General features: G+C 36.4%; 1 protein-coding gene across 1 annotated transcript in view; it reads left to right on the top strand.

Annotated features, from left to right (window-relative positions):
- The window catches only part of LOC149799148 (integral membrane protein 2C-like), a 45,080-nt gene extending 35,685 nt beyond the window's left edge, over positions 1 to 9,395 (top strand). The window contains exon 6 of the mRNA XM_089958267.1: positions 5,501 to 9,395. Within this exon, the coding sequence (XP_089814393.1) occupies positions 5,501 to 5,574 (74 nt within the window). The 3' untranslated portion in view covers positions 5,575 to 9,395. The remainder of the gene's footprint in view (positions 1 to 5,500) is intronic.
- The last annotated feature ends 2,746 nt before the right edge of the window (positions 9,396 to 12,141 follow it).

The raw sequence follows: 12,141 nt of genomic DNA, 5'->3' as shown, positions 1-12,141 counted from the left end.
CTGTGGTTGGATAATGTTCTATCAGTTGGGAGAGCATTTTTTTCCATTCTTTTTATAAAAGAGGAGAGCTTATTATTCCTGTAGGTTGAAATTTAAGCCATGTTTTTTGGCCAGGGGGTATATGGTGCAAGAGCCATACCATGTGGTAACGGCAATGTAAAGTTGACAGTCTCCATTATAGTCAGTTGCAGACTGTTCCGGTGACCTAGTGGTTGGAGTGTCTGCCTCGGATGCAGGAGGGTGTGGGTTCGATCCCCGGTCAAGTCATACCAAAGACTTACAAAAATGGTACTAACGGCTGCCTCACATGGCACTCAACATTGAGAGGTTAGTGTTAGGACTGGTTGGCCTGGTGTCAGGTTAAAGTGACTGGGTGGGACATCATGCTACATGTCTGCGGCATGATGCCCCAGTGCTAGACATCACTATAAACTGTTACTTTGCAGACATCTTAGTGATATGACTGAAAAATTGTTAAAGTTACATTAAAAATCCAAATCATACACACACACACAGAGTCAGTTGCAGGACATTTATCTGCATTGAGTCGGCGTGTTATAGTGGACATTGCATGATGTTCGGTTATTTCATATTTTCAGTTTAAATAAGCAAAAATCCAGTGGATTTACTCAGGATCTAGTTTTTGTTTGGCATTCAGGGATGTCTGTGCATGGTACATTTGCCATATTCCGACATGGAACCACTTGGCATATTGCCCATTGTTTTCTCCCAATGACCATTTAGCTATGTTTGGAAAGATGGCTGCTGTATTGTTAATAGTAATAGCAAACTAAAATGGTTCCAGAAGTTGGGGCAAGTTGCAGTCAAGCAGTAATGAGAATACTGCGCAAAGATTTCAGACCAATCCAATCAGATTCACAGAAAGTTATATGTTGACACATATAAAATTTGTATAAAGAAAATAATCTGGAAATAAAGTATGTAAATTGAACAGTCTTTGTGAAAACAAAGATACTATCTGTTTCCCATTTGTCCAACCCTCAATCCTTCTATCACCAAATTTGTTTCCGTACAATAACTTGGGTTGTCCTCCATCAACAGCTACCATTGTGGAAGCCTCGCACATGGGGTAAGGAAGTACCCTCTCAGTTTTGGGTTCAAAAGATCCAAGTTCAAGGTCACTGACTGAAAGAAGAAAAAATGGCATCCAAACAATAACAATAACAATTCTCCCTCTTCTGCAGTTATCAAATATTTTGATAATATCAATACTTGTTAGTATTTATGATGTGCTGTCTTTCAAGTCTTAAACAAATTCAAGATCACTAACTGAAAGAAGAAAAATGGCATCCAAACAATAACAATAACAATTCTCCCTCTTCTGCAGTTATGAAACATTTTGATAATGTTAGTACTTGTTAGTATTTAGGCTGTGCTGTCTTTCAGGTCTTAACCTATCTAAATGCAGCTTGTGAGAACGGTCCAAAATGTGCAGTGCTTTGTGACTTAAAAATTCAACTTATCAAAATTCCTTTGATGCACGTTGCTGATTTCAAGGTTCATAGGTGACTATTTGTAATAATAGAACTTGTTGAGATTTCTTTGATAGGTGTGTTGTAAATATATTAATGGCACTTTTCTCTAATGATAAGTCACACAGATTTCTTTAAAAGTGCAATTAATGTACCAATGTGAGCACCCACAAGCAATATTTATCATTTATTATGTGTCATAATTGAGACCTAAGTATTTTTGGTTATAAATAAATAATTACAAAAGGTCTAGCTTTCATTATTGCTGATGCTGTAGAGGAAATGAGTTTGGTTGTACATTTAGGCAGAGGAAAGGGAACTTTCTGTATTAAAATAATGAAAATAAAATTGACAGACAGAACGTATCATACTATGATGTCGTTCTCTCTGCCTAGATATTAAGGATGGTATGCACTAAGGGTAGGGAAATAGCCTATTCATTTTCATGTAAGAAGGTCAAAGATTAAATTCATTCTGACTGAAAAAGGAAAACGATTTCTGTGCAAAATTTCAGCTATCAGCAGAGGACTGATAAACTTGGGTCAGGTTATAATGTACCATTCATGATAAAAGTGTGTAAAACTTTCCAAAACCTCCAGCAAGGCCAGGACCAGTAAACACAAAATGATACTGGTCCTGTCCAGAACCATCTAGTCCAACATTTCATGATATAAGAAGATGCATAAACTCTGGTAAATGTAGGTAGTCATGAACAGTTGCCCTTAATAAGGTTATCTAAACAATGAAAATCAAATGCAAAGAAACCACAAGTAAGATATTTATATATCAAATTTATGAAATTTTGCTGAATTCAGCTTAACTTGGGTATTGTGTATTACCTAGGACAGTGCTGCTAACTACCCAGCTGGTCAAGATCTACAAATACCCCATCTTGAAATTGGACATCATAATCTGATGTTGACATTGATGACCTGTGTGAATGATAGTCACAACAGGAATCTGATTACTCATCCATTGACTTGTCATCAGTGACAACATCAGAATTAGTCCAAGCCTCCAACCACTTCAGTGGCCTGGTGGTTAGAGCGTCTGCCTCGGATGTGGGAGGTCATGGGTTCGAACCCCGGCCGAGTCATATCAAAGACTTACAAAAATGTTACTAACAGCTGCTTCACTTGGCGTTCAGCATTAAGAGGTTAGTGTTAGTACTGGTCGGCCTGGTGTCAGGATGATGTGACTGGGTGGGACATAATGCTACTTGTCTGCGGCATGATGCCCCAGTGCTTGACATCACTATAAACTGCCACGCTGCAGACATTGTAGTGATGTGACTGAAGAATTGTTAAAGCTATTTTAAAAATCCTAATCACACAGTCCCAGCCTCCAAAGATAGTGATGTGGTATTAAATTTCAGATGTCAGTGATATTTAGTTTGCAAAAAATTAGTTCCAGCTGTTAGTTGCTAGAACTGGATCCAATGCATCCACATCATCAAAATGCAGCTGAAGAGATAACATCATTATCTTGGTCTTATCATGCATCCTATTTCAGTGTGCATTCTTCATTTGCTTTAGGGTCGGTGGTTCTTTCCAGGGTTTTGCCGGATTCTTCCTCCACCATTAATACTGGCCGCCATGTATAGCCTATCGAGTGCTGAAAAATGGCGTTAAGCCCAACAACAACAACAACAACAAAAATCATTTGCTTTAATTTAAACAAACCTCTTTCATGTATGGAACTCCAGTCTGGTCTAGACAGGTTTAAATCTGTCCAGGTTTGAAGTATCCAATAATAACACAAGTTTTATGTTGTTATCAGAAGCAACTTGTGTCATTTTACATCACATAGCTGCAGATGAGCTTTTAAACTAGAGTTAAGTCTGTTGTACACAGATTATATGAAAGTTATTTATCTCCTCATCTCACCCAGCAGTAGTTCTTTAAATCATTATGGTCTAGTGTTAGTTTCTTCAGCAGAGGCTTTACAATGACAGTTTTGAAAAATGATGGGAATTTCCAGAATGAGAGAGAGGTATTAATAACATCGGTTAGTGAAGGCAATACTGGATCTAAGCACTCAAGCAGCAGTGATGTTGGAATTGGATCAAGTTCACATGACTTTGGTGCACCCTTCATCAAGATTGTACATATGAAATCCATAGAGACAGGTTCAAATGCTGCTAATGGTTGCCGCTCAAATTCTGTATCCCAACTGTATGGTGACAACGAGTCAATTGAAATTGTTGTATCAAGCTTATCTCTAATGGTTTGTACTTTGTCACGGAAGAAATTTGCAAACATGTCCGGAAGTTCGACTGGAGAGAAGATAGTTGGAAGTGGTCATAATCTGGAGATGCACATTTAGACAACTCACTATGCTCCTGTTGTTTTAGAGTGATTACCCTTTATAACTTGGCAGCTGATTTAGTGTATGAATATGTTGAATGCAACAAGCCCTAGTTTTGTTATTGATTTCCATGAAACTTTGTACTGTTGTGATCATCCTGTGAGGATTTGCACTGCTTATCTTCAAGTTTTTATTGATTGTTGTCAAACTTGAGACATATTATGACTTTCATGTAATGATCCATGTTTAGGCAAACCTGGGTCTTTGTATGAATTTTGTATGAGTTATGGCCATGTTTGACTTGCACCAGAATACATAACAGAAAAGATTGTGATTACAAGAACTCTTGACAAATTTTGAAGATTATTGTGAAACTTGGTACATGTTACAGTCATCATGATAAGTTATGCATATTGACTATAGTACAAGTCAGACGGGGGACGCGAGTGGCCGAGTGGTCTAAAGCGCTCTCCGTTATGGATCACAGCCATCTCACCTCTGTCTGTGTGGATTCAAGTCTCGGATTCGTCTTATCTGGGTATGTGAGAGAGCTTGCCAGTAGCTTCTCGTGGGTCGGTGGTTCTTTCTGGGGTTTTCCCGGGTTCTTCCTCCACCATTAACACTGGCCGCCATATATAGCCTATCATGTGCTGAAAAATGGCGTTAAACCCTACAATAACAAGAAGTCAAACGGGTCATGTAGGCATTCAACACCATTTCAGTAATGCATGTCATATTTTAGAATTTGATTCCATATTCCTTTGGAAGGTCATTATTTAGATGTCCAAGAAGTGCATATGGCAAAATCAATGTTAAAGTACCAAGTATTTTTTGGAAGAAATGAACCTAAATGTGTGATCCAGTACAATCCGGATTGAATGTTGCATGCTGTGATGTCACAATGAAAGTTGCGCATATTGATAAACAAAGTTGTACTACCTTATGTTGTGACGATTCCACTCTACGTGCACTTTTCTTCACTCAAGTTTAGTACATGGCCACCATTGTAAAGGACCATAGAGATGGATAATTTTCATCTGGAAGTTTCTTGATGACAGTTAAGGTGCAGAGCATTCCATCATCAGGATTGAATATATGTTGGGTAAAGAAAATCAGTGTTAAATTTTAAAAGAACAATTTATATTTAATTTAAAATGAACAAATGTGCATACATGACCCATGTGACTTTTGCTATAGTAATTTTACTTGAACTATTTTTGAAAGAGTTGTGCCCCTTTTGTGACTCGTCTACATCACGGGGTCTTGGCAGAATGTAGTCAGATTTGGATGTGACAGTACTGTCTATTAGTGCCACTGAATATAAATATTGATGAAAGGTCATAGGTCAAGGATAGTGAACAGTTTCTTATATTTTTTTTTTTTAATAAGGTCCCCATGAGAATGATTAAACTCTGCAACATGGTCAGAGTCATGGGGTGAATTATTGATGGTGGTTTGGAGCGAGTAAATTATGTAGATTTGTTTAAATGGGCTTTAAAATACATTTCCATAAATATATTTTTATCAGATTTTTGCCACATATTAGCAGAGGAATAGAGGGGTTAAGGTCAGAGGTTGTGGTCAAATAGTTCGCTCAGTCCTGTGTGAATAGAATAGCAGCCACCTTACCTTATCTCAAGCAAGAGATATAATTTATGGATTCATTATTTATTATTTTCTGTGTGATCTTTCTGTTTCAGCAATTGAGTTTCAGTTCAAGACTTATGGGTACTCAGACATGAAGACCCTCATCAAGGACAGAATTTTTAAGTGATCATAGAGTGTTGGCATGGAGTACGATTCAGAGTGACCTAGGCCAAGAAATTAATTTTTAGATTTTCATCAGCAAAATAAAAAGATGACAAGGAAAGGACAAAAACAAATGTTAGAAATTTATAATTTTTCTTGTAGACTAAATAGGTCACATAACATTTCATAGTTACTATTGAAAATTATGAGAACCATTTTATGTGAATTTCCTTCAAAATTCCCTTTCATAAATGTTAGAATTTCATTTAGTCCATCCACCTGTTCATCACCTGTCTGTTTGTTCATCCATATTCCTGTGGATGGGCATTCATGTTAGTGAACATGTTTCTAGTTCCCCAAATAAATCAAAGTTTAAAAATTTAAACATTTTGTAGAAAGTTTAGTAATTAGATTATTTGGGGTTAAAGAGATCTTTTGTCCCTTTAAATTGTTTTATCAAGAGCTATTTTCCTTGTTGAAATGGACGATGACAATCTAAAAATTTTAAATATTGGCCTATGGTAAGAGAGGACAATGGAAAAGGATTATATCTTTTTAAAAAATCAAATTATATCTTTCCTTTTTTATTTCATAACGTATATCACAGAAAATCTAATAGGATATGCTCTATGAATGCAAATATTTAAAGATGCAACACTGAATGATATTACCCTCTAAAGTTCTGAACATTGTATAACATGAGCATAGTAAGTTTTTTCAACTGGAAGCATTTTTTGTTCACATCATTTGAGAGGTGTTATTGTATATTATTATTGCAATAAATTTTTGCTGGTTCTGGCTAGTAACCATGCATACGAAAAACTTGTAGATTGCAATGGAGTCTAATCCTCATTCACATAGAAAAATTCCAAACAGACAACTTGCATTTTGACTGTTTTTGCTTTGTCGAAGAGTCATCAGCATAATTCTGTGTCAGTTTCTATACTTGTGTCAGGGTTTGCTTTTAGACCATGTATCCTATTAACCCCAATAGGTTTGGGAATGTAGAATTGGTCTAATGAGAGTTCTTGCAGTTTTGAGACCAGAGCTGCTTTGTCTCATTGGTTAGTATGCCATTTTGCGACAAAAAGAATAATGGATTGAATCCTGCCTTTGGATCAGTCAAAGTTGTTGACTGTGGTGTGTATATTGGCTTGGTACTTTGCTCCAATTACTTCAACACTAAGTAACTTTTGTTACTGTTCTGTAAAACACTAAACCAGTCTAATTTGTTATATGGATAGCCAGTCCCCATGTATCAGTGGAAAAGCACATTGGACATTTTCCATGATGGACACTTTGACCCTGTCATGAATGTACATGTTTACGAGACTTGTTAAATTCAGATAATATGAACAGTTTGATATTTTTGTATTATCCCGATGGTCTTGTGACGGCTGCCAAGAATGCATTAGCACAATAGGGCTTTATAACATCGCTACATTATTATATGTGCAAAATAGATATTTAGAGGTTATTTGTAACCAGTGTAGATGAATATTTATGTATTTTAAGACACTCCTATTTGATATTTCAATAGTTTATATCTTTGGTTCAATTAACTATTGTCAGGTTATGAATTAAGATTTATGCTTGACAGGCTGTTAAACTGAACATGAAATTCATGGAGTAAACGTGTTATATTTTGCAATTTTTTTTATCTTGATAAATTCTCATGAATTTTATAAAGGTCTTACTGTTTATTCATTTCCATTTACATATAGTTTCAGCCAATAATATATATTTTTTTCATCTAATCAAGTGGAATATCATTTTACATTTTCTTTTGATATGAATTGTTAAGATTTAGAAAGGGTATGTTTGTCTGGTATGCGTTTCTCCTTTAAACAGAATGAAGGAACAGTATTAAAAAAGATGCAGGACATATGCATTAATTTTATGTGTATTTATCTATGCATAATATGCACAGAACTGTAGATCAGATCCATATCAGACTAGAAATTATAAAACACTGATTGTGAAGTTGAGATTGAGTTTACAATATCAGCCAGTCAGGAATGAGTTTTCAATAATAGCCAATCAGAAATGACCAATCAGTAAATGAGTAATGACCTTTCAAAAGTAGTATCATTTGTGATTGGTCAAAACTGAATAGAAAGAGTTTTATGAATTCTAAGCCTGCTATCACATAATACGCATGCAAATCAACATCCACCTTACCTTTTTCTCCTTGCAATTTCTTCAAAGACTGTTTTACCTTATAAGTTGGTGCACTGTGTGATAACAGAATGGATCAGTGTTTGGCCATAACTGACACAGTATGTGGCAACAGATCAGGATCAGTGTTAGCCATCTCAGCAGACACAGTACATGGCAACAGATCTGGATCAGTGTTAGCCATCTCAACAGACACAGTATGTGGCAACAGATCTGGATCAGTGTTAGCCATCTCAACAGACACAGTATGTGGCAACAGATCTGGATCAGTGTTAACCATCTCAACAGACACAGTACATGGCATCAGATTTAAATTAATGTTTGGACATGTAAACTGGAACAGTATATGACAACAGAACAGGATCTTTGTTAAGCAATATTGACTATCAACTGGAACAGTAAGTGTTGACAGATCTTGATCAATGTTTACACTTTTAAGCTGGAATAGTATTTGATGACAAATCGAGGTCACACCTGCCAGTTATCCTGATTTACTTAAGATCATCCTGAATTTTTGTTTAAGATTTGGAAAATCCAGATTTCCCAATTTTTTGCCCCAAATCCTAATTTTTAAAAATGCCAAAACTATTTTAAAAATACTTTTTGATTCATGATGGCTGTGCAAAGAGAGAAAAGGTGATTTCGAAATTCCACAAGAAATACACTACAGTCATACCATAAAAATCTGTCACTGCTCCCATTTTCGTCTTTTATGCAGATATTTAGTATATTATGACTGGCACATACAATTTTATGTTAAGTAAATAGTATTAGACAGTAGAGAAGTCGGTCCTTTTGTAAAGTTTTTGTAAATATATGGTTTCAAACAGAGACCCTGATTTTATTCTTGAAATCTCAAATTTTTTTCCTTTGGTATCCTGATTTCCATTCTGCTCTAGATTGCAGGTCTGAGGACAGTGTTTACTCTTTTTAACTGGAATAGTATGTGATGACAGATATGGATCTGTGTGGCCTGCGGTTTTATGCTTATTATACATAGTTAAATAAATATGGTCACATTTGTTGCATTAAGTGTTGAATTGAAAATAATGTCCATATTTTATGTTCTAGCCTAGTTGCAAGATGTGGTTTAGTTTTAGACTATTTTATATATATATACCATTTCAGAATTTATGGTGATAACTTGCTTAGCAGACGGAATAGATATTTTAAATCTGATTCAGAGATATCTTCACTGACTGTTTACGGACATGTTATGTAATTATAGTCTCAACCTAGTTTAGAACTGCTCATTTTTCTGTTGTTTTCTCTCAATGGACTATCTTGGGGTCCCACACCGGTAGTATGCTCCTTGTGTAAAATAGCTACTGATTAAGCTCAATAGTTGTCGCTTATTATTCATGCAGAAAAATTATCCTTTTGTTTAGAATTTGCATGTGGCTATGAAATGTCATGAATTTTCTTTTGGCAAGATTTTATGTGAGAATAGTTTACATCCTTAGCAAAAGGGAGATGCAGTTCTGTTTTTAAAGGAACAGCATTGATATTTTTTAAATTTGAGAATTGCCGCAAAATTTTGATGAAATCTTGTAATGATTTTTGGTCTGCATCCTTATCTTCATTTTTAAAAAAGATGAGTTTAATGTTTTTATGTTTGACAATTTCTTTATCTGTAATTTCCCTCAATAAAGTTTATCAGATTTAAAATGCATCTGTTATATTTTTGCTGGAAATATATTTGCATGACTTGTTTTGGTTGTCCAACTTAGTCATTTCTGGTGGGGTATCAAAGGTAATATTTCATGACAAGTTTTTTCTATGACATAAATGACAGTCAGGGCAAATAGTGTTCCACAAAATTCATATTTTTATAAACCCAGTGTAAGGCTGACCATGTAATGTTATGGCAGTGTCCATCAGCCTATCAGCCATTAACAATTTCTTTTGTCAGAGGTCTTGGAAACGCTTCATCATGCGTATTTGGATGAAAATTTTGTATCGGGGACGCAGAAGAAAATCACTTAGGTGGGAGTCCTCTGTGCACATGCGGTAGGTGGGCAGCAAAATTCAAAGATTTGCTAGAGTTGCTTTGGCCACCTGCTCAGTGGGAAAATATGTTGATCAGTTAGCTGTGCTGATATTTACAATGACAGAATTCAATGGCTGACAAACCCACTGATGAGTATTGTTACCATTGTTAGAGTACATTAACAGAACATGATGCAATAGCTGGGCAGAAAGTTCAAAGACTTTGACTGGCTGCTGGGTGGGAATATGTGCTGATATTTACAATGATTAAATTCAGAGGCAGAAAGACCCAGAGATGTATATGTGGTCATTTTTTATAAGACTGCATAAAATAAACAACTTTAGCTTTCATTATTGTGTTCATTTTCGAGTATGGCTGAACAAGTAGTGCATGTGACCTCGAAATCAAGACATGTTGAGACTTCGACAAAATGCTGTTTGCTAATTTGGGTAAGTATTTTGGGGTTAAACGGCAAACTGACAAAGATTGTAATGAGATTCAGAAGAGTGCTTAAGTTGCTGGAACTGATAGTTTGGATGGGACAGGAGCCAAGTGTAAGGAAGTGTGTGATGCTTGGCTTAGTGTTTGGAATAAGCCTGTGACGTTCTGTCGTATTGGGGTGGAGTTCTCCCAATATAATTTAATTAAATTAAATTGAAAGTTCCACCCTGGCTCGTTAGGTTAGAAAGTTAAATTAGTGATGATGTAGATTTACAGCTCTGAGCCCCCAGTCAGCAATGCCAACGGTTAAATTATAGAGAACACGAAGATGAAATTCAATCAATAACAATTTAATAAATGTGATAATTTAAAAACGATAACTTCCAATCACTCGTCTTTCCCTCGACCAAGTGACAGCCTAATTCATCCCGTGATTTACAGTGTGAGTTCGATTTTCCCCCTGTCCTTGCATCTACTCATCTATTCCTTCCCGCTGATTCTTCCTTCTTTCCGTTCCTCTAACTCCTCCTTTGTCTCTGTTTCCCTCTCTACTATCTCCTCCTCCAACTTCGCTCCAGACTTCAACTTCTCCTTTCCCTCTCTATTATCTCCTCCTCCAATTCCGCTCCCAGACTTCAACTTCACCTTCTCCTTTCCTCCGTCTCTCTATCTGAGACAACGGGACCAAACTTTAACTGGTCTGTCCCTCAAAGCTTCCTGTGAAAAACCACAAGGCGTTAACAAATGTTTTATCGAACCTCACCTCACACTATAACGACAATTAACCATCAGATAGCTGTCACTGTTTCGGCCACGCATGCATACACATCGAAATTCCCACACACTTCTTGCAGGGTAAACAATGGCGTAATAACACAGTATCAGCGAATTGTTATACAGACATCAATACATTGCGTCACGTCAGTATATACACATATATATTTAATCTCATCGTACTACAATCTGACAAAATCAGACGCATGTCTGTACATTACAAATATTCAACAATGGCAAAATCTATAATCATATGAACATATGTGTTAGTCCACTATAAAATACCCACATAGTAAATTACAATATTAACTCTTACGACGGCTAGCAAGCTATATAATTCTTTACAAATATCAACTCATTTCTTCAAAATATGCAAACATATTAACAAAACAAAGTAATTCTTCGTACTACGATTCTAGTACTAATAAAGTATACATACGACCTACAATTAAAATGCAGTCGCATTCCACAAAGACCGAACAAATATCTACTGACCGTTTGAAGCTTTCTGTACTTAGACCTTCCCGCTCTAAGATTTTCCCGCCAATAACGAATGGCTATTCGGAGTTACGCTAACCTCTTCTCTGGGTAATTTCTCTCAGCGAACTAACTTTTGCCGGAAAACGCAGGGATATCATTCTACCCAAATCAAGGTCTCCCCCCATCTCGATTCTGATTGGGTGGCGCTGTGCCCCTGTCCAATCGTCTTAGCGGCCAGTTCAACCTGTCTGTCTGTTTGCAGGGGAAAGAAGTTAGGACACTCCCACTTCTTCAGGCAATTTCTTTTGATCTTGGAAACATTTCGACACCTAGGTGATAATTGGCTGTCTGTGACTTCGCAACTCCGATGTCCAGTTCTTCTATTCTAGCCACAACAATCTTACGTAACGGATTAGTGCTAGCCTTCGGCAATGTTCGACATCAAGCAATGACCCGTCAGAATTACCTTGATTATACATGTTTCAAACTGGGCTACTTTGGGTCGGGGTAAACATGACAAAGCCCTTTCCTTGGATTGACAAAACTGACAAAATTCAGTGGACAAATGAGTTTTTATGTCAGTGTTATAAAAAATGTGTAAATTAAACTAATTGGCAACCGACAGTTCTTCAAATCTGCAAAGTTCATATCTTCTGGAAGGGAACTGCAACTTTTCCAGGTGGGACTCCTATTTTTACCAAAATGGTAATCCTGAACACCTACTTTTAA

The sequence above is a fragment of the Sinohyriopsis cumingii genome, chromosome 5 (genome assembly GCF_028554795.1).
Source record: "Sinohyriopsis cumingii isolate HCF-2022 chromosome 5, ASM2855479v2, whole genome shotgun sequence".
NCBI lineage: Eukaryota > Metazoa > Mollusca > Bivalvia > Unionida > Unionidae > Sinohyriopsis > Sinohyriopsis cumingii.
This window is presented reverse-complemented; position numbering and strand designations above follow the sequence as displayed.